Genomic DNA, 26,793 nt, shown 5'->3' with positions numbered 1-26,793 from the left:
AAGGGGCAGAGCTGTACACTCTCTAAGTGGTAATCTGGGACCTCATATATAAAATGACTCATATAAAAAGGGGAAAAAACACACATCAGTGTAGAGTAGGGGAAACCAATTGGAGGAGTTCTTACATACAGGGATTTCAGTCCAGTGGGCTGATGAGATATAAAGAGACATCTTGGCCCATTATTGGCCAAATAAAACCATGACCAGATGACTGGAATGCATCACAGAGTAAGAACATGATGGAGTGTTGAAAAAAATTAAAATACAATCTCATACAGTATTCGTGTAGAGAGAGCATTCTGTCACTGCTATGTGTTGATGAAAATTAAAAAAAATATGGGGGGGGGGCCACACGCAATTACTACCAGACCCAATCACATGCCATTTAAAGGAAAAGGAATCTGCCCCATTAGAAGCAAAAGGTATTATAAGAAAAGGAATCTCCATCTTGCAAAAAGTGGTAATGAGAAAAATAAGATCTTCAAATTTTGCTCATGTTTAACAGAATATCATACTTATGTTTTTACAGAAACAAATCTGACTTCCATCCTAATCCAGAAATGGCTGAGAATTTGCAAGGGGTGAAAATGCCCCCACCCCTCCTTTTAATAGAGACATGAATGCTTCTCTCTGACTGAAATCTGAAAATCCCAGTCAATGTGACAATCAGGACAGATAGAATACTCTGTCTACAAAGAGAGGGAAGAGCTCGACAAGATTTGCAAATGACAGAGTATTTTCATTCCTTCTTATTACATCCAACAAATTAATGAGAAAGCTAATGTGAAATGCGATGATGACTATGTTTTACGAAATGAAGCAACAAAATCACTGAGGGTGAGGCACTGTAACCTTACACCAGCTAATGAAAAACTGTCAATTTGAAAAAAGGAAGAGAAATAAGGGGATGAAAAAGTAACCAAAGAGGGACAAACCATCCTGGGGAGGAGGTAGAGAGCTGAGTTAGAAGACAAATATGGCACAAGTCACAGAGGCTGCTGGGGGAGGAGACGGCTGGGGGGTGTCTCAAGGGCACAGGGGGCAAAAAGGGTTTGGACCCTGCATCACAGAAGCCCGTGGCATGGGCACAGCTGCCCAATCCTCCCTGGCAAGGATAATTTCCATTTCATACCCTGGTAGAGGATGCATTTGAAAAAGAAAGGGTACCTTTTATCTAACTCCTAAAGAGAGTTTGACTCAGGTTCTTTTTCTTGGCTGATAATTAAGATATGGCTGGGCTCGAAATTCTGTCTGTATCTAAAGTTTTGAAATGTATTTTGCCGTCTAGCTTTCAGCTCCATCTACCTCACTGCTATAGGGAAAGAAACCTTTAAATTGTGCTCGAGAAGTGCATACATTGCTACGAGAAGCATTAAAAGGTCAAGAAGAGAAGGACCCTCACACCCGGTTTTGTTCCCATTTTAAGAAGTGGGTGTTAAGAAAATGATGAATCAAACCAAAGCAGACAATTATTTGTTCTTATTTGTACACGAGTCACTCCAATCCCAAATTTAGCACCGTCACTCATTCTGTGATCTAAATGTTTCATCTCTCTTCTAAAATATGAACACCCACTCTAAGACTGGGGAACTGCTTCATGAATAGATTGGTTAGTTGGAAGCCGGATTACGTTAACCACGCCCAGGAGGATAGGACTGAATATGAATCCCAAAAGAATGTTCCCACATATGTCTAGAACTGCATGAAGCCCAAAGAAGAGCACCAGCTGCTAGGAAGCCAGGGACCTTGGAAGATGTCACCCACCGGAGGTGGCCCAGCTGTATGATGGCCAGGGAACCTCACATCGGGAGTGCTTGCTGACTCAGCTGGGTTGTTTGCACGCTCAGCTGCTGTGTTTCTTTCACTGCTAGGAGCTTGGCCAGGAAGCACAGGGGAGTTAGAAGGTCTAGAAAACCACCTCGCTGACATCTGCAAAGATTGGTCCCCAGGAATGCCATGGCTTCTGAGAGCTCGGGAACCGTGAACTAGTTCTGAACAGAGAGGATAGGCCAGGAAACTCAGTGAGGAGGACAAAGAGTAACTAGGTAACAGTGGAGTCAAAGTGATTAAGTTCACATCAGAATGTGCTGGGTAGAGGTGGAAGGAAGGACGTGGGGACTGCTCCAGGCTTTGCCCCCTTTTCTGGTACATTTGTGCATGAGGTTGCTGCACAGGGGAAAGAAGGAATTCTGGGATGCTCTGCAAAGAATCACGGTCTTCTCCAATGAGCTCTGTAGGTGTCCCTCTCCTAAACTCATGCTTGGGGCTGGGAACACGGAGGGCCACGTGGTCATGCATCAAGAAGAGGTCATTTAGCGATGCAGCACTTCTTAGAGGCGTTGAGGTACTTGGAGGGATGCATGCATTCATGCCCCTCCTGCCTCGAGGTCCACAGGAGTCTCTAAGGCCCTCCTTACTTGCAGTGATGGACAACTTGGGGCTTGTCACTTTGAAGATGTTAGGAGAGGGCACACAAATGACCTTAGATCCTAACTCTTGAGTTGGACTACATCCTTGGGAGCGAGATCGCCTTGGGGATCTCACTGTGGTCCTTGAGGCTTCCTGAGCCTTCAGTTGTTCTTCAAGACCAACTCTAATAGGACAAGCGGGTCCACCTTTCTTCCATGAGTGATGCTCCAGCAGGAGTCTTGATCTGGAATCATTAGTTTCTGCAGGTGCTCCTGGCATTAGCTTAGCGGACCCTAGTTTTTCAGCCTTCTGAACACCTGCCATGATCAGGAGCTGTGAGTGTGGCTTAGCTGAGGGTTTCAACTTGGCAGGGCTAGAAAATGGGTTAGCAGTGAAGGAAGGTGGCACGTCTCTGCCAGCCAGGACGCATGTCAGCTGCTGTCTAACAGCAGAGTGATTCTGCTTAGTTGGAAGAACAGGTGGGTTATTAAAGGGTTGGTGTTGTACCTGGGAGTAGGACCACAAAACTGAGTTATTGATCTAAGAGAAAGAGGCAGCTGTTACAGACATAGGTAAATACAAGTCATCTTTATAGACTCTAAAGGAAAGTGATCAAAAACATTCTTCATATGAAATCAAACAATTTTATCTACAGATTCAGTTTTTTAAGTTTTAAGAGAAAAAAGTTTGATTTTTGTAAAAATAGCACATGATCGTTAGAAAAGATTTAAACAATATATAAGAATACAAAAAAGTTTAAAGAAAATACCCTGCAGTTTCTACTGCCCTTAAGCAATCATCATTAACATTAGGGCAACATCATTGCAAGCATTTTCTATACGTACATAAAAGAGAATAAAAAAATATAAAAAGACAAAAACATTTTTGTAAAAATAGGACCTTATGTAAGAAATCTAGTTCTGGTAAGACTGTAGTCTAGATACTTGAAATGAGCTCTAGCTATAAATACCTGAAGATACAAGAACAAAATACAAAATAACACCAACATCCTCTTAAATGAGTAGCTCTGCTCACAAGAAAATAAAGGAAATCACCGGGTGCCACAAACAATGACAGAACAGAAAACCAGGCTGTTATGCACATGAGCTGACACAGTGACTCTCGGGAGGATGGTTAATCTTGGCTGATCTTATTTCCTTGCTTTGCCCATTTGCTTATCACCTTTTTTTCCTACCATCCAAATAGTTTTTAATTAGACTTTTAAAACAGCTCACCACAAAGCCAAGTTCTTGAAAACCCGTCCTCACTCTAGTAGTTGAATTGCAAAAGAAACACAAATGACCTCTGATCCTGGAAGTGGTCACCACAACCACAGGTCTGGGACCAACCGTGCGTCCATTCATACCATGACAACGGGGTGTCAGTGACAGTGCTAATGGTCACTTTCAGGGTCCAGGTACAGACAGGAAAGGATTCAACTTAAAATTCCCTGAGTCTTTATTAAATCACATTCTTTCAGGGGAAAGTCACTAAAAGTCCTCATGCCACAAACCCACTTGGACACCTATGGGAAAAATGATTTTTCTACTTCCTGCTATTGCTTACAAAAATCCCCTATATCCATGAAGATTAAAAAAAAAGAAAAATCCCTGAAAAACAAAAACCACTAATGGATTAAGGTGCCTTGTCAATTCTCTACGCAAATAACAATTATGGCTCTTCCAAAAGCAAAGCATGCACTTCTTACAATGAATTGTTTTCCAATTGTGTAGCACTAGTTTAATTCTCTGCTTCTCTTGGGTGAACTCACTAGAGCCACCAGCCTGGCCAACAGGACATGGCTACACTCATTAGTGCACTTACCTCCTTGGCCCATGCTGGTTTCTCGCTAGGACTCATCCCTTCTTTGTAATGGTACAGTGGCTTCTTCTCCACAGGCCTCTGCTCCTGCCGCTGATGCTGGAGAGACACCAAGTAGTCTCTCTCTTGCTTTAGCTGTCTCTGTAGTCTTTCTGCTTGTCTCTGTTCTTCTAGTTGTTTGCGCTTATATTCCTACCCGGACCAGAAAAGAGAAGCAAAGAAAAGGCCAAATCACCATATGGAAACCACTGGCCAGCACCGGAGAAGCATGCAATGGAGCCGAAAGAGATGATAACAAGAAAAGCCAACAGAACCACAGAAGGATGTCAGGGCGTGCCACGGGGCCGGGGCTTAGCGTTTCCCAAAAACACTACTGCTTTAATGGCAATCTCTATAGAACACCACCCCTTGCAAGGTGACTTGTCCCTGACTGGGGACCAAGAAAGTAGCAATAATGAGGACATCTGGATGGTCAGCGCACAACCCCTGCAAAGAGCCATCCACTTCCTGGTTTAGTAATTAAACCACTCAGACATGTCCAATTAAGTACAAAACTAAATAAGTAGCTACAGATATTGCTCAAATCATCTTTTGTTTCACAAAACTTGGACCAACAAAGACCATTAGCAAGCGTATGCACAGGCTAAAAAATATCATAGAAGTTCAGTTAAAAAAAATGTATCAAGCAGCTCATTTGGAGAGCAGGGCGATAATAACAAAAAAGTACTTCAAGAAGAAGCCGTGTGAGCAAGCAGGGAACAGAAAATGTTCCCATCGTAAGGGTAAAGCTAATAGTCTACAAATGAAATATGACTGCAGAGCTGAGTGGGTTCTTACAGAAGAGGTGCATTTTGCTGTGATTGTATTCCAGCATGTTGCAAATGACCTTAAAAATTACTCTGCAGTAAACACAGTGGGTCTCGAAAACAGCCTGAACTTGTAATAAGCCTGGATTCAGGCTAAAGTTTCACAAAGAGACGGAGTTACTGAAGAATGCATGACAAGGGTCTCCAACGTATTAAGATGGCCAACTAGGTCAGGAAATGTATTGGGTTTCCACGAGACTTTTGAGGTCCACGAGGCTTGGAGGCCCCCCCCCCCCCCCCCGTGGACTGGCATGTTAGGCACACACACACCGGGACACCGCGATGAACACAGAGCAGGTGGCTGGCCCTCGGCTTTCCCATTACCAGAAGTAGAGCTTGTTCATGCAGTAGCTGCTGCTGCAAGATCTCTAACTGTCTCTGCTCCTCCTCTAACTGTCGCCTGATGTACTCCTGGAGAGGTAAGCAGCAGAGCATTCAGAGGAACACAAAGAGAGAAAGAGAGAGAAAAAGAACCGGTAATTTCTTTTAGGTGATAAGAGCTGCCAAGTAAAGTGTGGAAGGAAGGAGGGAAAAAAAAAAAAAAACCCAGACACCTCCTCACCAAACAGGAAAAGAACCAAAGCAAAAGCACTTCAATGCAGTCAAAAGCACAAGTCCTGAACCTGCAACAGCCGACCGAGGGGGCTCAGTGCTTTGCTGTGACCGTTCGGTTTTAATAAACCCAGCTACATTTTCAAGCTTTTCATTGCAGGTTCCCTCTTTATGGGCGCCACCCCCTCCCCCCGGAATTAACAATGCTATCAAGTTCCGAGGCTCCCGTGCAAGCGGCAGGAATAAAATAATTGTGGAACGCCCGCAGGCGCGGTCTTTGTAAGGGACCCGCCCTGCCACCACTGTGCTGTCAGATCGTGGTTCTAACAAAGACAGAGGGCCCTGCATCCGTGCCTCAGGCATGGAGACCAGAGACGGCATGAGCAGAAAAGCCCTTCTGAAGCGATGAAAGAGGACCATGTGGCTCATTTATCATGCTTCGGCGCTACCTTCAAAGTAGATCCCAGGGTTGGGAGAACCCAAAGATCAAGGTTATGTCGGGGGACTTGGGCCTGGGCAGGAAGCGAGGCTCAACGTAACAAGGGGGCTTTGCCAAGGCTGTGCGTTTGACTTCTTGAATAGGTGAGAATAGCAGCTTGAGAAAGAGTAAAAACCTGCTTAAACTGAGCAGTCCTAAGAGAAGGTGACCACACCCCAGGGACGGATGGACGGCTGGCGCTGGGGCTCCCGCTGGGGCCATCTGTGGGCTCTGGGCCCTGCTGTACCTGCTCGTGCTCTGCACGCCGCCTCTCCTCCTCCCGGCGGATCTGCTCTTCGTAGTGCCGGCGCTGCTCTCTCTCCTGCTGCTTCCGCAGCTCCTTCTCTCGCCTTTGTTGCTGTGGGGCCACAAGCAGACAACCATGAGGGACACGGGCCTGGGGCGGAGCTGTGGGGAAAGCAGCAGCGAGGGCTGCAGATTCGCAGACGTGCGCCCTACTCCATAGCTGCCTACGTGCCCGAAGGCTCTTTCTGTCCTGTGCTCTTGGGGGGACTTGCTGGTGAGGATGGGGGGACAGAGAGCAATTCAGTGTCATGCAAATACCCTGTCATTCCCCATGCAAGTAGACTCCCCAGGTTTACTCCTCCTGGTTGCTGTTAAGTGCATTCTCCCTATTGGCTGATGGTGGTACTAATGGCATATCATCAACTGTTTATATGAGAGTCTATGGGTTTTAAAACATTTCCAATGCTCACGTCATTCAGTCTTTTCGACACCACCTAGGGCAAACATGTCATAGAGAAGAGAAAGCAAAATCCATTGAAACTAAGTGACATATTTAAGGCCATATGGTAATTAACGGCCGAGAGTACAACAGATTTCATTGACTCTGATGCTGTCCATTACCCTACCTGATACATCACGCCGCCTTTCTTTATTTTCTGGAGTAGTCACTTGTGAGTGTCAATTTCAACTTCTCATTCAAGTAAGACCCTTAAACTCATCATCATTAGCTCATACAATCACCATGCCCCCAACAGTGGAGAGTGTGGTCAGCACCTTTCATACTTTATCTTATTCAATCTTCACAAAAATCTGTTGATGCAGTTATTCTTATTATCCCCACTTTATATGAGAAAACTGAAGCACAGGGAGATTAAGCAATTGTTGAAAGTCATCTTCATGTTCAAGGTCATGCCCCAGTAAGTGGTGGAGCTCGATTTCAAAGCTAGGCAATGCAACTCCACAGTCTGAATTCAGTCATTACAGAAGATGAAGAAGCACCAGGAGTGATAGGAAGATCACAAATTAACCCAGCTCTTTATTATGCTCTCAGTAAAGGAGATCATCTTAGGAATAATGACAGGAGCCAATGTTTCTCAATGGGACAGTATTGTTCCCCAATCCCTGGAGCATTTGGAACGTGCAGGGGCATGGGGGAGTTTTTCTGGTGGTCTCTGGGACTAGAGGCCATGACTGGCACTTAGTATGAGGGGCCAGGGATGCTGAACATCGCATAATGCTCAGGACCGTCCCACATCACAAAGCGTTTTCCTATACCACAGGCCGTTAGCGCTCCTTTCGAGAAGCACCGCAGCCCTCGGTGTGGGCGCCCTGTGCTGGCATTAGGATTTCTTCTTCCTCAAATATGAGGTTTGGGGGAACCCATCGGGGGGTCTATTCCCCTTTAACATTCTGAACAGCACTTCACTGCCTGGCTGAGAACCTATGAGTTATCCAAAACAGCATGGATTGTGACCAGATCACACTGACAAGCTAGCTTTACGCAACCAGGGAAAGAGATTTCTAGGACAAAACTCTCTGTCACAGCCCCAGCTAAACCAAGCAGACATTCAAAACTCCAAAGAACCCACAAACAAGGAGGCCTTCCTAATGTGGCTCCCACTTGCAATCCGCTGGTCCTACTGTCTTCCAATGACTGCTGAGGCTTGGAGATAAGCTATAGTTTTTTGAGTCTCAACATCTATCCCTTCCAGATCAACAATTATTTGTCCTCCTTAGATTGTAGGCAACAGGAAGCCACTGGAGGACTTTCTGCAGTCAAGTGCCATGACCAGACTTGCATTTTCAAGGGGCCTCCTGACAGCCACGGGAGGGGGCAAGACTGGAAGCCGAAGTGCAGGGCTAGGCCATTCTCGGGGTGCAGGCAGAAAATGACAGGGCACCGATGAGTGAAGCAAAGGCAGTGGGAGAGTCCATGTTCATCATCGCTGCTGAGAATGGAGGCGCAGCCAAAAGGAAGACAGACTAAAAGCTATCCAGATTTCCAGCTCTTCTAATGGGACTGGAGTGGACGCCAACTTAGAAGTAGAAATTAGAGTTAGGCCAAAATCAAATAGGCAGGATTTGGGGACTATGGGTCTTGTGAGGGTGAGTGAAGTTCCTGGCTGAGGGGCAGAGCAGATGGTTTGAAACAGAGGAGGAAAAGCAGGTTTAGGGAAAGGAATGGGGGGTATAGTCAAGCTCCAGATGTGTGATTATTTATTTTACAGAAAAATAATACAGGAAGATATGGGTAGAAAAGATCTTCAGAGGAACTGACTGAATAATTTGGATTACAGACCCAAAACAGAGATCTTTCCAACACTCAACCCAAGTGAATCAATGCTAGCACAGAGGATAAAATAATTATGTGTATAGATCTGGCTCCTGGCAGGAACTAGCCCTACTTTAATTAACATTTCAAGTTTTTTTACTCTCACCATCGGTCTCTTTCTTGACCAAAAAAAAATAATAAGAATAATAATCAAGGCTTCTGAAGTTTTAGCTGATTTTTATGTGAAGGATTTGTACATTTTCAACCCCTTTGCCGGGAATCAATACTGTTTTCTAATTACATGCCACTCAGGTCCTTGGGCAAGGTGTACACAGTATTGATGGCAACTCAGGAGGGTCTGTAGTTTCTGAGAAAGACACTCAGAAGTGACTAATAATTAATAATGATCTCACTCAGATCAGCTGCTGCTAACACATGGAGGCATCTGCCAGGGCTTTGGTTCCTGTGGTGAGGTTGGAAAAATAAATCACTTCCCCAACATTCTGAGGCACCTTGCCAATTTCCAGCTGCTGGGTTTCAATGTCAATGTCTTTCCTGGAAAAATCTTTGCTCTCTTTCCTCCTGGGCGTGGAGCTGTTTGAGGGGACATACCAAAACATGTCCAAGAAAGACCAAGTCCCCAACCTCAAGCAGACACCTCTACAAAGCTCTGATGACTCTTGCTAGAAGCAGCTCGTTGAGGTAAGGCCTGTGCTTGATTCCCACTGGACCTGCAGCCCCCCATGTGGGGCTGGGAACCTGGCAGGGACATAGAAGATTTTTTTGAACTGAACCAAGTAAGAAACTTGGGGCAAAAGAAGACAACACAATATCTTACATTTCTTTGGAAGCATTTTCTGTCTTCTCAATCCTTAGAGTTTATATTACAGTGTGCCTTACATTATGGTTATCTGAGTATGTCTTCCCTACTCTACAATCTAGGTTGAAAGCTATTTGTGGGCAGGGTCTCTGTTCCACTCTACTTTTTCTCTCCCACTCAATCCCAGTAAATCCCTGATACCATTGATATTTGTTGTACTCAATACAGTCAACTGGGTAGCAAGAGAAAAGGAGAAAGGTTGGCAGGGCCTCAGACCACCCCTCCACCCTTCTATGCCTTTTTCAAATAACCCTTCTGGGCCTGAATGGTCTTTTATGCTGAACATAGACAAGGTTTGATAGTATTTTTCTAACCAGAGAGCCACCAATGACTGGTATTGGCATGGCACCTATTTGCCATCTTAAAGAAAGGGGGGGGGGGAATAAAATAAGGGAATAAGAATCTAAGCATTTCTAAATTTCATTTAAATTATGCATGCAGATGACAGTGGTCCTGTTGTCAAAAAGGAATGGCTTAAACCAACTATCCTAAAACTTTTGGCCGATGCCCCACCTTTACCGAACTGCCTAGAAGTATGTTTTCATCTACATCTTCTTCACAAGTTGTATCACTTAAAATTAGATATTCAATGGGTTCTTATAAGTTTCTTAAATTTTTTTCCTGGTTGGGGGATGATAGATAATGCCCACTCTCAAAATTTTCCAGGCCTTGCTCTATTGAAACAGGTCACTGGGATCTTCTTCCCCTCTGTCTTCCATGGATGTTCCCAAAGAATAATTTTGTTTAGGGCAGTTTTGGTTCTCCCCTTGGGTGTTCCCCTCAGGCTACCTCTAAGTGGAGGCCGTGTGGCTGTACTTCAAGTATGGGAACTGGTTAGTTTATCCAAATGAAATAATCCCGTTCCCTTGCTCAGGGGACCCTCAAAGGTTATATGTTTATCCCAAATGGATGATGCAGAATTTTGGCTCTTCAAATTCTTGCAGAATATCACCTTAACTCTTAAGTATTCAATTCTTCTTAAAGTTGTAACAAATAATCCTCATGGCTGATTGTCACAAAAGCCATGGTGTTGCTCTTTCTTTCCTTTTGTTTCTTTCAATGTTCCTTTTAAATGAAGTTTAACCAGCAGAAAAGTCTTAGCTCCACTAGTGTGCTCTGGCTCTTGCAGAAGTGACTGATGAACCGTCAGGCCATATGTTGCCCTTTACAACGTTATCAGGACAGTTGAATAGAGCCAAGCACTGTGTTTGTGGGAGGAACATCACCGCACACATTAGTCACCTCATTACTCAACCACTACTAGGCAAGTGCACAGGCTCCTAGTTATCTCAGAACGCCTGCCTGAGTAACAAAGTTACTCGTATCCAATGGACAACATGAATCTCAAACCATTCGAGTTTGCCTCTTTTCTAAGTTGCTGGGGCCCTCAGAGTCAGACTGGTGGCCCCGTTCAGGCACCTGCGCTGGGCACCGTGTTGTGCAGGCATTCTGTAAACTGACCCTACCCTGGCTTTGTCTTGTTTTCCTCTTTTGCTTTATAGTCCCTTCTCCTTAATTTTCTCTCTTTTTCAATTTTCAGTTGCTATATTAATCTTTGTAAGCTACCTTATGTCCTCTTTTTGGAATAAAGCAAAATCACAAAGAAGTGTATACACAAACAAATGAACAAACAAATCTTGGCTCTCCACAGATTTTGAAACCTCAAAACCTCCCTTGGAAAGATCAAAATGAGATAATCAAGAAATTGTTGGCTTGTAATTTGGTTCTTTGTTTAAGAAGGTGGCACCTCTGTTGGTGTCACCTGAGCAAGTGGTTCAAGTTGTTTTTACAGCTGTGGGGGTCCATTTGCTCTGACCCTGCCATGCCCTCTCACTGAAGGACTGTCTAAGTGAGCAATGATGACCCATGTAGAGCTGGCTGGCACCGAAAGGGAAAAAACACAGTCTCCTTTCTAATCTAAAAGATCATACCATGCACCCGAGCCAATGTGGCTAAATGCAGCTTACCCGTCATTCAAGGATATGGAATCTTTGGGGGGAAAAAAGTACAGGAATATAATCTGTATGTACGGCAATTATTTTTACCTAAAAAAGTACTGCATCATAGATTATTCTAATTAGAGCCTCACATTAGCTCTGTCAGGTAAGTGAGGCAAATGTCATTTTCTTTATTTTCCTTTCCAGACTCTCGAGAAGGTTCATTGCCTTGTCAATGGCCGCATGCTAGGTTAAGGGAAAATCATGAAATGAATACAAATCATCATATTGGGCACTGCCTATGGGGGCCAGGTGTTTGCTTGGCTATTTACATGCTTCAACTCATTTAATCTCACAATATGACTACATATTTTATTATTATTATTCCCATTTTACAGATAAGCAAATTGCGGCTTGAGAAGTAAACTGTTCCATGTCACTCAGCTGGAAAACGGTGGAGCTTGGAATCAAGCCCAGGTCGGTGTGACTCCATGCTCTTTCCATTCCATGTCCTACCACTTCCCAGCTCCTGGAAACTGCAAGAGTATTCCAGCAATTGGAGATGTAAGAGTTCAGAGTGTGCAGGGAGTAAGAGACGAGCAAAAGATACCTCGTCTATCCTATCACCATCAACATTTCCTTCAATATCTTTTAGAAATTCCGGCTAGGATACTTGGCTGCTTTTTCTACTCACCGAATGTTCAGACTGAATTTGAATCTTATTCCCATGACACCCTGGTAGATTTGGGGCTCTGGGTCTATCTGTTATATACATTACATTTCCCAACATACAGACTCAGAGATAACACCTACGTTTGAGAATTAATATCCTGTAGCTGCAGTGACATGTCACTGGCAGAGGAGGGGGAAGGTAAGAGAGGCTCCAGGGCTTGGGGAAAGAACACTGGATTGGAAATCGTAAGACCAGGTGCTGGTCCTGCTCTGCCACCAAACCAACATTTAGACCACAGTCTCAAAAACTATTTGTTTAACAAATGAGTGAATGTTACATGACCTCGAATAAGTCACCTTAACCCAACCTTCAGCCCGGAAGCAGATTAGGTGATCTCACAAGCCTGTTCATCTGAGCCTAAGCAAGGGTGTGCTGGCAAAAACCTAACCAACAATTCAGAACGAGAAGTGAAACAGAGCAGAAATCTGCTTTGCTCTTGGACAGCTCCACTTGCTTTTCAATCTGGGTGACCTCCCGGAAGTGGTGAGAGGGGAGCGCAGTGACTGCGGAAGACCGGAGTCGGCCTCCAGAAAACAGGCCAGCAGCTGCATGGGATCCAGTTGGGCTCTTTGGCAAGTACCTCAAACCATCCCCTCCACAAAGAAGCTCTCTGTTCAAAGACACTTGGAATGAAAGGACCCAGTGTGGTCTTTTGAATCGACCGCACAGCACACATGCCCCTCACTTAAATAGGACTGTTCTGTACAAGCTTTACAGCAGCTGTGAGGAGAGACGTGCAAGCCTTCGGGCCTTCCGTTCGCCCATTTTAACGTTTGCTCACGTTTCAGTTTCGGAAAGACCGTGGCAAACCAACCACTTGCAGGGCAAGGGCGCAATTCCCTGCAACTCACACCAGGATTCCAAACAAACACTAGGGGGTCCCACCTCTGACGCCAGGCACAGCCCCATGCCCCTCCCTCCTATTAGCTCACGAATTCTCCCCACAACCCTATGGGGCATGCACGGCTGTCACCACCCCCATTTGACAGATGAGGAAACCGTGGCACACACGTCGGTATCTTGCCCAAGTTCACTCGCTAAGTGCAAAGCCAGGACGATACTCTATGTCTGGCTCTCGAAAGCCGCCTCTATGGATTCGAAAGCAGCTGGTTGAGACGTCTACATTTACAAAGTGAAAGATGTTGTCTTAGGCTTTTTCAAGTGGCCATTTCCCCTTCTTTTCATCTCACTTTTCAGAGAACTAGTGAGAAAGCTCAACAGACCAGACAGGCCTCATTCTTCACACTTGCTTTATACTACTAAAGTTTAACCATCCAACCTACCCATTCAGAGATTTCCTGGAAAATTAACTGCCTAAGTGAAGCTCTTCCCTGGGGCCCCTAGGTCCAACTGTTGATCAGTAGGCAGCCCTATGGCTAAGCACTGTCTGAGTGCCGTGTGCGAAGCCGCTTTTCATGCAAGTAGCACAAGGAAAGAAAGTTCTAACCAGACTGAGCTAAGAGAAGGCTTAATGAAGAATTCTGGTCCTGCCTCTTCTATGGGGGTGATCAAGCTCCTGATTATCTCTGGGCTGCAGTTTTACCCTGGGAGAGAGGCTTCTGGGGTTTTCCAGGGTATCATATAGGGAAGCCAGAATGACATCCTGAGCACCTATGACTTCGTAGGTTAGTGAAAAAGTCAAGGGCAGTTGTAACTCCAAATTCCTTCTGCCATCATTTGGAAGACTCTCAGATGGGGTCCTTAATAGGAGACTTAATAGCAGACTCTCAAATGGGGTCCTATGAAAACAAGCCCGTTATGGACCCGTTTATTAACACAATGTCCCGCATCTGGGATGGTACTGAAGATACTAAATTGTATTATACATAGAAAGGCTGACAGAACTGGTGACAGCTGGGGAAGAACATTCTCATTGCCACAAACATTTCTGGCCCTGATGTGGAAGGTGATTTAAGTTTCCTTTACCATAACTCGTGTTAATGCAGGAATATCACAAGGACTTGAATCGATAATAGGAGACATTTTCTAACATTAGGAGCTGCTCAAATACAGAATATGTTTCCTCAAGCCTCTAAGCATATAAGTAGAGATTATATGTGAAACAGGTTAAGTGACTATCTGAGGACCATTGTCAAAGGGATTCCTGCTTTGAGAGAAGAATTGGCTTAGATCACTTTTTTTTTTTTTAAAAGATTTTATTTATTTATTTGAGAGAGAGAATGAGACAGAGAGAGAGAACATGAGAGGGGGGAGGATCAGAGGGAGAAGCAGACTGCCTGCTGAGCAGGGAGTCTGATGCGGGACTCGATCCCGAGACTCCAGGATCATGACCTGAGCCGAAGGCAGTCACTTAACCAACTGAGACACCCAGGTGCCCCTGGCTTAGATCACTTTTGAGGTCCCTTATATTCCCCAGCCTCTATGATTCTACACAACTGCTCACTGAAGAAAACAAGAGGGGAAACGAAAACAACTCAATCTAAAAGTCACGTGAAATAATACTTTCTGTGAAACTATTGTTGCCAAAGTTCTATGGTTAGGGACAACCAAGAATATTGACGGCAAAACACAGAGATGCAGACCAGATGTAGTAAAAGAGGTTCCATGAAGACTCTAGATACTGGAAGGCAGGCCTGTAATGCCCATTCCATGCTGTCACTGAACAGCCATCCCTGCCATCCATCTAAGAGGCTCTAGATCCACTGAGGGGCAGGAACTGCCCAACACTGCCCTTTTTCCAGTATGACATGCTCTAATATGAAATACTAGCATATCTTTCCCATTCCTCAGCAATATAGGAAGGGGTCTGGGAAAAGGGATTTTGAATAGTAGTTTGAAGCTGCCATACAGGCACTTCAGCCCACCTTCTTCACCCTCCCAGAAAACCCGTCCCATCACAGGCCAGGTGACCAAGCAGCATGGTGCGTCCGTCAGAACAAGGAGCCCTTCTGGGATGCACTGAGGAGCAGTGTTGCGGACAGCTATGCAGACCCCACGGCCTCCCGAGGCACCAGCGTGACTTACACGCACGTGTGACCACAGACCACTGTCAGAGGCCCGTGGGCAGGCCCCGCCTGGGACCACGGGCATCCAGTTTGCCAGCCTGGCTCCCAGCTGTTTCATAATTTCGGTTCAGTTATTGAAATAAAAGAACAAAAGCTCAGCTAGCAGGCGTTCAATCTTCATGCTGGTGCTAAACGACATTCGGAGATAAAGGGCTGCTCAGTCTCCCCACCGGCGGCAGCTCGCAAGACACATTAGGATGCCTGCAGCTAATGACTAAGTGAATTAAAGGCCATTTCTCAGCAGTGCCAATGAATTCACACCCCAGGCCCTGAATGGGGGAGTTATTCTTGTTCATGGTGCTTTCTTCTGGCCAAGGGCCGGGGAGCATGGTCCAGTGGGTGGGAACGCAGCCCGGGTGAAAAGTCACCCTGACGTCCCTGTCTCCTGCTTCTGCACGTTGAGCTTGCTTATGCCGCCTTCAACTTCAAGCGCCCCGAAAAGATGACTCAGGGGAGCAACTGCAACGCAGATCATGGGATACAAAGATTTTTTTCCCCTCCTGGGCAAATATCTTCTTGAACTGATTTAGGCACCTATTCAGCGCCAGGGAGTGTTCTAAGTGCCTTCTGTGTATTAACTCATTTCATCCTTGAAACTGTCACTATCCCCTTTCATAAACAGGCCACCTGAGGCAGAAAGAAGCCATGTCTCGCCCAAGATCACCAAGGCGGCAAATGGCAGAGCCGGATTCAAACCCTGACAGTTTATTGCCGTAGCTCTGTCTTGCCTCTACCTTCTCAGTGAAAGGGCTCACTCCGAAGGCACAGTGTCCCAGAGGCCCAGAAGCTTACTACTGAGACAGGACAAGATCTCTATCTTCTAATGGGTTTTGTTTAGGTGCTGGTAGGACCTAAGATTTGATGCAGCTCGTTGCTGGCAAGGATGGGATCGTAACGACACGGTATTGGAAATGACAGCAAGGACTACTGGTAAGAGAATACATACATCCCAGAGCAGAGCGTCTCCAGTGGAAGGTCCCCTGAGGCTTGGCTGGTAAGAGACTTACCCGGGCAGCAGCTCTTGATCCTCCTACATGAGCTACATCTGGGAAGATGGAGAGTGGGCTGCCTCCCTGGGCCCGCAAGGCCAGGACTGCTGGCTAAGTCACCAGAGGATCGATACCTTAGCAAGACACCATGAGAGGGGTGCGCTCAGAAAAGAACTCTCAAAAAGGGAGGGAAAAGTCCATGTGTTACAGTAAACAGAGAAGGTGCATTAGAGAATTAAGGAAGGCAAACAATGGGAAATGCTATCTCTACAGAAAACCCTAACAACCACTTTGAAATCATCCGTTCCAAAATAACAATAAAACTTTCACCTAAGTATGCCAACCATTCTTGTGTCAAGATTGTGTCAAGCCTTCCGTATTCATGATTTCCTTTACTTCTCACAACAATCCTGCAATGTAAGTAGTCCGTTGATTGCATATATCAAGAAGCTTAGGTTCAGAGAGGGTAAGTAATTTGCTCAAGGCCACACAGCTTGAACTACACCTTGGTTTCTGCAGCTTCCAAGCTGGCATACTTTGCCTCTGCACGAATGTGCCATCCAGTCATTTAAAAACCATTGACATTTTTTTTCTCCTAATGACGTAAATGAATTTCTACTAGTATAACAAATATTCTTCCCAAGACATGAATAAAAGCTTACCTGTTGATACATTTATTTTAATAAATTTAAGAGGGTTTTACTACTGCACATAAAAGAGTTTAAACTTTTGGAGATTATACTTCTGACTTCAGCCAAAGGCACCTGCTCCAATAATAATAATAACTAATATTTATTGAGTGTGTTCTAAGTGTTAATCCCATTCTAAGGTTTTCCACGAACTAACTAATTTAATCCTCATGACAGTCCTGGAAGGGAAATGCTACTGTTCTTTCTAGTTTTACAAATGAAGAAACTGAGGCACAAAGAACATACATTTAATAAGGAAGACAACTGTTAACCAACATACTACCATCAACAGAATCTCCCCCAAATGCTCTGTTGCCCGTGGGAATTTCCAGAGCTTTAGTATGATGTTCTTAAAGACATGTGCAGGTTTCTGCTGTTCATCACCCCCATCCCCTTCTCTTTGGTTTAAAAACAGCTGGGAGAAACTACAAAGGTTCCCAAGAATAACCTTGCTGGCCAGTGGCTGCTCTGGGTTCGGGCTGCAGCTGGTACAGCTTCTCCGAGACGAGTCTGGTTACCCCGAGTGGAAGTGAATGCAAAGAGAGAATGCGAGCCAAACGAATGGATGAGCACGTAACTATGAAGAGTTCGCTAAACAGAAGCACGAAGTGGGGCTCATGAGCAATCTTTAAGATCGGACAAGTCCTTCAGAACAGAGATCTGTCCAGCTTTGGGCAGTGGACAGAGTTTTTTCACGCCCATCTTCCTGGTTAATCCCCAGCGCAACTTAGGTGGTGGGAACAAACTTTGTCGGGGGCCTGTCTGCAGAGCTCCGGGAGCGGGGCTGGGGAGACTCAGAGAGCGGCCAGGGCATGCAGGAGGTGCACGGCAGCCCTCGAGTCCAAATCGACGTCTTCGCACCCCAAGTTCAGATCTCACTTGCTGGGCAGATTGTTTCCCTTTCTCCCAAACAGGAAATGAATGCATTTTTAGAGAGTACAACACAAAAACTACCTTTTTATATAACGTCTTGCCATTGAAAAAAATGGATGATGTTATCTCGCTCGACCTTTGGGCAGCGTTCTGCAAAGCTGGCCCCTTTAACTTGTTCCTTATGCTGGAATACTCGATTTTCTTTGCAATACCATCAAATTCTCCTTGTGTGCCTTCTGCACCCTTATCAGTCTTCTTTGCTGGCTTCTCCTCCCCTGTTCTATGTTCTTGGAGTACAGGCCCACACTCTCCTCTCTTCTCGATGTATACTTCCAGTACCATAAGCCAGTAATTCCCCTTTTATCCCATCCCAACCTCCCTTCCCTGGCTCTCTCCATATAATCCAACTGCAGCCTTGGCATCACCACTGGCCACCTCATAGGCTCTTAAATTCACCGTCTTCCAAACTGATCTTATCCTCCTGATCCCAAACCAGGTCCTCCACCCTGATGCTGCAGTCCACATCGGGGACCTTCTGTGACTGCTCACTCTCTTCCATCTCTGATATCTTATCAGCCATCACATGCACATTCTGCACATTCTACAGGCTGCATCCCTTCCAAATGTGTACACTTCTCTCAATCCCCCTTCCACCGCCATCCACAAGAACACCACCCTCTCTGGTCTGCACCAGCTTGTCTCTCTCATCCACCCTTGCTTCTTCCAGTCACTCAACCTCGCAGCAGCCAAAGTTCCCTTTTAAAAATGCAGATCTGATTGCATTCCCTTGGTTAACACACATCAGTGGTCTTCCACTAGTCTCAGGATAAGATTTAAGAATCCTTAACTTGGCCTGTGAAGCCCTACAGGACTGTGCCTTGGCCTCCCCGCCTGGCATCTCTGTGTGCCCCTCCCTCCTAGTCCTTCAGCTGGAATCCCCAGCAGGCCTCCCAGCCAGGCTGCGCTGCTTTCTCTACCCTGCACCCTCCCCAAGTTCGTTCCTTAGCCCGCCATTCCTCTCTACCACAGCAGCCTGGCAATGACAATGAATGGCTATGTGGGTGACTATTGGCCCAGTGCCTATTTCCCTTACAGATCTGGTGAGCCCCAGGGCAGACTGTTTTCCTAGTGTCCAGCATAGCGGAGGTATGAATTCATGAAATTTGTCGAATGACTGCCTATAGGAATAGGAAAAAGATTTTAATTCTACTGTGCCCTTTTTAAAAAAGCATTGAACCCAGTGTCCTTGAAAGCCCAGCCACTCACCATAAAAAGTTAGAGGCTTTTAGGGTATTCACACACATTGAGACTGCTAGGCTCTCATTTTTTATATTAGTGCTTCACTATGACTGGCCAATAAGATACTGGTGGTTATTTCTCTAAAATTTTTTTTCAGGCAATAGAACCAAAGCAGTTATAATATCTTTTAGGTAGAACTGGCTATTTCTATAACTGGCCAATGTCATGACGGTCTTGAAGGACACTAAATGAGACGCAGGTGGCTTGAAAAACTTAACACAATTCTCTGAAGAATAAAACTTACCACCATCGAGCAGTTTGGTGCCCGTGGGGTCAATTTGATTATTCCTGTGACTTAAAGATATTCTCCTCCAGATGAAGGCATAGAATGCTCTCAGCAAGTTGAAAAAAAAATGTATAAATCACTGAAATCATTCTCAAACTCTTGAGCACAGTTAAGCATCACCACAAATCTTCTGGCCAAGGTTCTGTCTGAAAAGATGACCAGGGTAAATGCCCTACTGATTCTTGGACTCCTCTCCTGTATCCTGCCCCTGATTCTTGGACCCTAACTCTGTGATGGAGAATAAAACAAGAGGGATTTTGTGCAGGCCAAGTGATAGAAATTTTTATTGAACTAAATAAAAATAAAAGAGGCCTTCTTTGTACTTTCCTCACTATTGATGGACTCATTCACCTTAGCTAGGTTTAATCAATTTCCTGGAACTTAGTTATAAATTGTACTTTATCAGTGGTCAAAAGCTGAAAGTCTTGTACCCAACATTTCATTGGTCCAAAGCCACGTCCTTTTCATGTAGCTGATAAATAACTACATTCAGTGTATGAAGTCCTTCTAAGAATATACAGATACTGATTTAGACCCTACCCAAATCCACATGGTTATCCATAAATAGCAACGGACATGCAGGACTTCCTTAGAAACCAAGCCTCTGGTAGGAGGTGACATCTGAGATCGCCAGGGAAGACAAAGGCTACAACCTACACAGCCCTGCATCACCAAAGGGGCATCTGACGGGCCTTTATTTGAGAATGGGAATGGTTTTCCCAGGATGCCTACAAAAGCCCACCTGACCCACAAGGAAGCTAAATTTGCAAGTCTAACTGTGGGCTTTAACTACCTCCATGTGCCACGGTAGGTCAAGTTCCTACTCTGGACACAGCAAACACAAGTCTTCACCATGGACCAGAGCTACAGACATGGGTGGGGATCCAGCAGGGGCAGGATGCGGGATAGGGGTCCCTGGTGACAGAGACGGTTATTACTTAAACGTTCAAAAATTATAGCCATCTGAGTGTTCAGTGTTTTTATTTCTTCTCAGTGGGCAATAGGACCAAAACAAAGGATCAACAGATAAAGTGGTATAATCTCTTAATATCCCGTGGTCGCAAGTGACTGATGGGAAGCCAGGGCTCATGCACGTTGGTGCATAAATGAAGTGTCCTTGGGCACACTGTTGTCTTCAGCGCAAGTGGGGACTCAGAGGGCATGTCCCCGTGGATGCGTGTGCCTCGCTGAGTCTGAACTCTAACTCGCCTCCAAGATAGAGGTTCCAGAAAGTGCCACAGAAGAAGAGACACAAGGAGGCCTTGGCGGTAGCTCTGATGGGGAGCATGAGAGCCAGAATCCATGTCAAAGGAGAGCACCTGCTGGGCGCAGCTTCTTTGCCCTTGCTCAAAAATCCTTAAGTTCTCAGAGGAAAAGACCACAAAAGCAGAGGCCAGGTAGAGAATATGGGAAAACATGACTGGCTTATCAGCTGAGAGGCAGGATGCAGGCAGTGACAGTGCTTGGGCTCTGGATTCCAATCCCCTGGGCTTGAAACCTGTTTTTTCCCTAAGCTGTGTGACCTGTAGCAAGTTATTAACCTCTCTGAGACTCGGCTGCATTATTTTGAGACTGTGTGTTATTGTGAGGATCAAATGAGATGATTCAGGTAAAGTGTGGAACAGAGTACCTGTCGTAGGATAAATGCCTTGGAAAGTGTTAGAAATTGTTATTTTAGCAACTTGATGAGAAAATATATAAAGCCCAAATAAATCGTATCAGGTAAGAAGGGACAAAAATATAGATTAAAACAAAACAAGACAATACAATGCATCCTCTGAAAAGAGTGCATCAATTGAGGATCTAAGCTCAAGGGCCAAAAGTGCATGTGTGCATACATGGGCATATCTGCATTCTTGAGTATTTGAAATGTTCTGTGGGGTGACAGTGGGGATTTTCTAGGGTTTACATGGTAAGCGCCTTTAGCTTGAAAGTAAGGGTAACAAATTGCTAGGCAAGGAGCCCACTAACTAAGGCAAATGGTCAAGGTTTGCAGGGTGTGAGGCTCCAGGGAGGTGGCGGCCTTTGGAAATACTCTTGGAAGGAACAAACCACAAGCAACGAAGCAGGAAAGGCAGGATGTGGGGGGCAGAGCCTGATAGGACACTGCTTAGGTGAGGGGAGAGGTGTGACCAAAGTCTAAAGGAATAAACGTGGGGTCCAGCCAGCGGAGGCATCTGGTTCTCAGGAGAACTAGAGGAAATGGCACAGCTCTGGGTCAAGGGCTCGTACAAGAGGCCCCAACTGGCCCCAACTGGCCTGGCTGGGCTGCAGAGGACACCAGGGTGCAGCTGCCAGGAATTTCAATTTGTGCCCAGGAGAGGAACCAGAGGTGGGGTGGGCATGTGCACAGCGGCACTCTGAGCCTCACTTCTGAGAGCTGCCGAATTAGCACCCACCCCTCCCTTCACACTGCCTCTGCCTGGGCCTTTGAAGGTCTCTGCCCCACAGCACTACGGGGACTCTGTCTACTACAGCATCATTCTCAGAATAGAAGACAGTGAACTTCACGCTTCTCATGCACTGAGCATTCTTCGCGCTGACAACACGACAGACTTATAAACTCAAACTGGAAAGTGTTTCACTTGCCTACTGCTGTTTGCAGAAGGCTGCAAGGTCCAATTCTGAGGATCACACTTCAAGGCTTTGATTACGTATCTATACTTCCCTTCTCGGGCCTTGTGTGGACATTGAGATCAGAGAGACCTGGGTGTGAACACTGTGCACTTACTGGTCCTGGGATATGGGCATAATTACTTCCTCTCCCTGAACTTCAGTTTCCTGTGTGTTAAGCAGGGTTTGTGTGCATTCTGCATGAGGTGCAATGGCTGTATGCAAAGAGAGAATGATAGTAGATGAGATCATGGATATAAGCAAAGAACCTCACCCAGGAGCTGGTGCACAGAAGTCACTTAATAATTGCAACTGTTGGGGCACCTGGGTGGCTCAGTCAGTTAATTGGCTGCCTTCGGCTCAGGTCATGATCCCAGGGTCCTGGGATCGAGTCCCGCATCGGGCTCCCTGCTTCTCCCTCTGCCTGCCACTCCCCCTGCTTGTGCTCTCTCTGTCTCTTCCCCTCTCTCTCTGACAAATAAATAAATAAAATCTTAAAAAAAAAAATAATTGCAACTGTTGGGTCTTGTTGTTGCTGGTCTGCCTATGAGGACATATGAGGTTGATGGGATTTTACTGCACACTGGAACGGAGGCCCTCACTGATTTCAACCAGGGATGCTGGACCTGGATGGGCCAATTGAAAAGCAATCTGCTCTTGGTGCCCGCAATCCGCCAGCTTCGAACTGCAGCGGCACCTGACAAAGCAAGTGAATTGCCGTAAACCATTAATGAGGAGCAAGATGGCGCCTGGGAACCCCGTAAAATGGCTACCCCATTCCCGTACAGTTGGTTAACCTCTCATCTGCCATCTGGCTTTCCCAATGGCTATGCTCTCAGCTGCTTAATTGTCTAGAGGCTTTGATTTATCCGACAAAGGAAGGTGGCCACAAGGCCACAAGGGTGAGGGCCTCACCGGGGACAAGCCACGCGGGAAAGTGTGGCTGGTGCTCCGGTTGCCCACACAGATGGCCACAGTGCCCGCCGGTGAAGGCCAGAGTGGCCCTCCAGCTGGAGGACAGGCCCTGGATACTAAAGGGTGTGCGGAAGGCCTTGGGCCGTGCTTTCCCCAGTGTTCAGAGGAGTAGCTAAGGCAGACCCTACTTTTCCATACTTGACACTTCACCGGCCTGCCTAGTCACTGCGGTCTAGTTAACACCTACATAGGCCCTCTCAGTCACGGACTCGTTTATTCCTATATGGGTTCGTTCATTCCACGAATATCCACGAGGCATCTACTGTGTGCCTGGCCCTGTTCTAGGCGCTAGAGATACATGATGGAGAGATACATCAGGGATGAAAGAGACAAAACCCTCTGTCCTCAGGAGCTCACACCGCAATGTAAAACCCAGGAAGGTACATAGAGAGTGTGTGTGAAGATGGAAAGCGCTATGTAAAAATAATAAAGCGGGGAAGGGCAACAGGATGAGCTAGAAGGAGAGGGTGCAATTTGAAGAAAGGTGGTCAAGGAGGCTGCACCGAGGAGGTGGTATCTGAGTAAGACTTGAAGGGGTGAAGGCCTTTACCTGCTTTTCCGAGGTGACCACACCAAGGTCACGTCACACCAAGGTCACATGGCCACCCCCTGCCTAGCAAGGGAAGTCGTTTGCTTGTGAGAGCGCCCAGGCCTCATCCCGTTTCGCAAGCTCAAGTGTGTGCTCCCAGTGCGCCACGAGGCCCACAAGGGTGGGAGCCCGGCACAACGCCGCACCCCCAGGAGGCCCTGTGGCCGAGAGGTGCGCGCGCGCGCGGCGGCCCCAGCGGGCCCTCACCTCCTCCAGCCGCCGCCGCTGCTCCTTCTGCTCCTCTATGCGCTTCTGGCGCTCGGCCAGCAGCTGCCGCTTGTGCTCCTCGTTCTCCCGCTGCTGCTGCTCCAGCTGCTGCCGCCGCAGGGCCTCCGAACGCTCCTTGTTGGCCAGCTGGAGCCTCAGGAAGTCCCGCCGCAGCGTGGACTCCCCCGGCAGGTTCAGGATGGAGCTGCGGGCAGGAGAGAGAGAGACGGGGAGGCTGCGTGTGGCGAGGGCCGCCCTCACCCCGGCGCTGGGGGAGGCCGGCCGGGCCAGCAGCTCGCCTGCGCGCGGGGACGCGAGCCACACGGGCCGGCCACGGGCTCTCGGGCCGCTGCTACTTACAGTACTCAGCCCCAGAGAAACGGAGTCACGGGCACCACAGACCAGTGTGCAGCCTCCTTTTCACGGTGGCCATGGGCAGGCGCATGCTGTCACCATCCCGAGAGAGAGGTCCCCCTCTCTCCAGCACCGTCCTCACTGCTCCCTTGCCCTGGTGACCCGCAAAGATCTGCTACTAAAGGTTTTAGGGAGCGTGTGAGCCCTAGGGCCTGGATCAGCTGAATTTTCACGTTTAAGAGAGGCATGAACAAAGCCAGCAAATGAAAGGAACAACCAGGAGCAACATGGGAACGTGTTCTACTAAGAGGACATCACCGTCCCCCCACCACCTCCGCGACGCCTTGCACCCAGACCCAGAAGGCAAATGGCAGGCTGCTCATGTGAAGATGTGATAAGCCAGGGAGGGAAAACATCAGAGTCAGGGTCACCACAGAGTAGAATATGAACCCACATCTGAGAGTTCAGGGCTTGTTTCATTGCACCACGGTTAAAGGGAAGTGACACGGTTTGGCTCTGGAATGGATGGTGTAGCGAGGACTTCAACCCAGCTCACGGATCCCTAGATTCCGTTGAAGCACCGTGGCCTCAGTTTTCTCATCTGTAAAATGGTAGTTGTGCATCATGTGCATATGTGTGTGTCCCTGGTGGTCTAGGGCTGCTTTATTCACATCTCACTGCATGTGAACAGCTCAAAGTTACACTCTTTGGTTGTGCATAGCAGCCTAACAGGGAGGTGGGGCAGGCTCCTATTTGTTTACGCAAACCTAGCCCTTTTAATCTTGCTGGCGACTTCCACTTGAAATAAATCCATTAAATAACTAATGAGCCGCTTTTAGGTCGCAGGCACTGTAAGAGGCTCTAGTGGATAGAGCAGTAGCTAAACAAACTCTCTCTCTCGTGATCTTCTTGCGGGGAAGAGAGACAGACAAATCATTAGACAGACAAATGGCTGCAAATAACATAATTTCACATATGAACAGGCTCCATAGAAGACGTAACAGTTTAAGAGTGACAGTGGTAGGAGGCTGGGATGGGGATTAAGGGTTCTGCTTCAGATGGGGTGATCAGGGGAGACCTCTCTGAGAAGGCGCCAGATGAGCTGAGACTCAAATGATGAAGAGTCAGTCCCACGAAGAAGTAGGGGAAGAACCTTTCAGGCAGAGAGGAAAGCAAACGTTGAGGCCTGTGGTGGGAACAGGTGGGGCCTCTCCGAGGACTTCCCAGAGCAGAGTGAAGGAGAGAGGTGGCCCCGGGAGGAGGCCAGGGACACTGGGCAGACCCGGGGAGGCACGGGGCATGAAAACCACGCATGGAAAGCTTATAGTCAGGACACTGATGTGATGGGATTTGTTTGGCTGCCAAGGGACAACTGTCTGCAGAGGGCCACCAGCTGGGTGGGGAGGGGCAAGGGGACGGAGGCGGAGAGAAGTATTGGTGGCAGAGTTTACGAAGCCGGTTGATGGATGCGGTGTGTGGAGTGAGCAATGACTTGCAGGTTTTGTCTTGGCACCTGGACAGTGGTGGTGACGCCAACTGGGGTGGCGAATGGTGGGGGGAGCAGGTTTGGTGGCAGTTGACGAGGGGATTATTCTGTGTTGGACAGTGTAACCACTGTGCAGTGTGACTGTCATCTATGCCCAAAAATGACATAAAAAGGCTTCATTCTTGAGGTCTTACAGACAGTGCTTGGATTCCACGAGCACACCTCCTCTAAAACTTAACAGCTTTTGTGTCGAACACTAAAACAAACCCCAAGTGACAGTGCTTATGTACACAGGCCACAAGCAGGACTTGGGGAACCACGCACACGAGGAGCCTCCATTAATACAAATTGATGCAGAATCAATGTCAGGCGAGTGGAGCTGTAGTAGTGGCTCAATCATCGTTGGTGTGGGGCTTCGGTGCCATCTTTGGGCTCTCACCCCATTTCTAAAATGAGATAACCACTGTCCCTTTCCACTTTTCAGGATTTCATGAAGATTAATTACATGGGTCCATAAGATAGGACTTGGAACATAATCTTCAATGTGATATAATGACACGTTACAATTATCAAAGTGTTAAGGCATGGCTAGGTCAGCCTAAGTGACTCCTAACACGCAGTTTGGCAAGTACTAGTTAAAACAGGGCTTCTCAGTTCTATAGAGAGTGATCAGTAGGGCTGACATGACATCTGGGTGAGCTTTGGAAAAAGAAGAATAGTACACAACTTCTCTGAGAGCAGAGCACTTGGTTCTTTGCCTTTATAAGAATGTTCATTTTCCATGTCACTACTTGACAAACATCATCTTTACGCAGCTAAACTGGGGGCAGCCAATGTGTAAAGTATCGGATGGAAGGAAAAATTCTCCTTCAGTCTTTGACCTTGATAATTCCTGTATCAGGTGTGGAGAAAAACTGGACGGCCCTGTAAGTCCCTCCTTCTTCCAGTAGTTTAGCAATAATCCAGCTTCGTAGATCTAACTCAGAAAAAGAAGCCACTAGCTTGTTCTAGCAGCAATGACAGAGCTGGCCCCTTTCCTGAGCAGGCAGCTCTGCCTCAGCAGTATGGGAATTTCTCCTCCTGGACCACTGGAGTCCCCTCCTTGGATGGCTAGAGGATGGGGACCCATTTCCCCAGTAAGCCTCCTGCTAGTGCATTTTCCCCAATAAATCTCACTTCACCTACACTGACCATGGTATTTGTGCCTGTGCCA

General features: G+C 46.8%; 1 protein-coding gene across 7 annotated transcripts in view; it reads right to left on the bottom strand.

Annotated features, from left to right (window-relative positions):
* The window catches only part of TNIK (TRAF2 and NCK interacting kinase), a 383,893-nt gene that overhangs the window by 65,938 nt on the left and 291,162 nt on the right, over window positions 1-26,793 (bottom strand). For 4 of the 7 annotated variants that reach the window (XM_032407214.1, XM_032407215.1, XM_032407217.1 and 1 more), the window contains 4 exons: window positions 23,741-23,945; window positions 6,374-6,484; window positions 5,421-5,507; window positions 4,234-4,422 (listed from right to left, as the gene is read on the bottom strand). In XM_032407214.1, coding sequence (XP_032263105.1) covers window positions 4,234-4,422; window positions 5,421-5,507; window positions 6,374-6,484; window positions 23,741-23,945 — 592 coding nt within the window. The remainder of the gene's footprint in view (window positions 1-4,233; window positions 4,423-5,420; window positions 5,508-6,373; window positions 6,485-23,740; window positions 23,946-26,793) is intronic. The other 3 variants (XM_032407216.1, XM_032407219.1, XM_032407220.1) reach the window with 1 other exon arrangement.

Source organism: Phoca vitulina, unplaced genomic scaffold (genome assembly GCF_004348235.1).
Source record: "Phoca vitulina isolate PV1807 unplaced genomic scaffold, GSC_HSeal_1.0 scaffold8, whole genome shotgun sequence".
NCBI classification, from domain to species: Eukaryota; Metazoa; Chordata; class Mammalia; order Carnivora; family Phocidae; genus Phoca; species Phoca vitulina.
The sequence above is the reverse complement of the archived record's forward strand: the minus strand, read 5'-3'. Positions and strand labels throughout refer to the sequence as shown.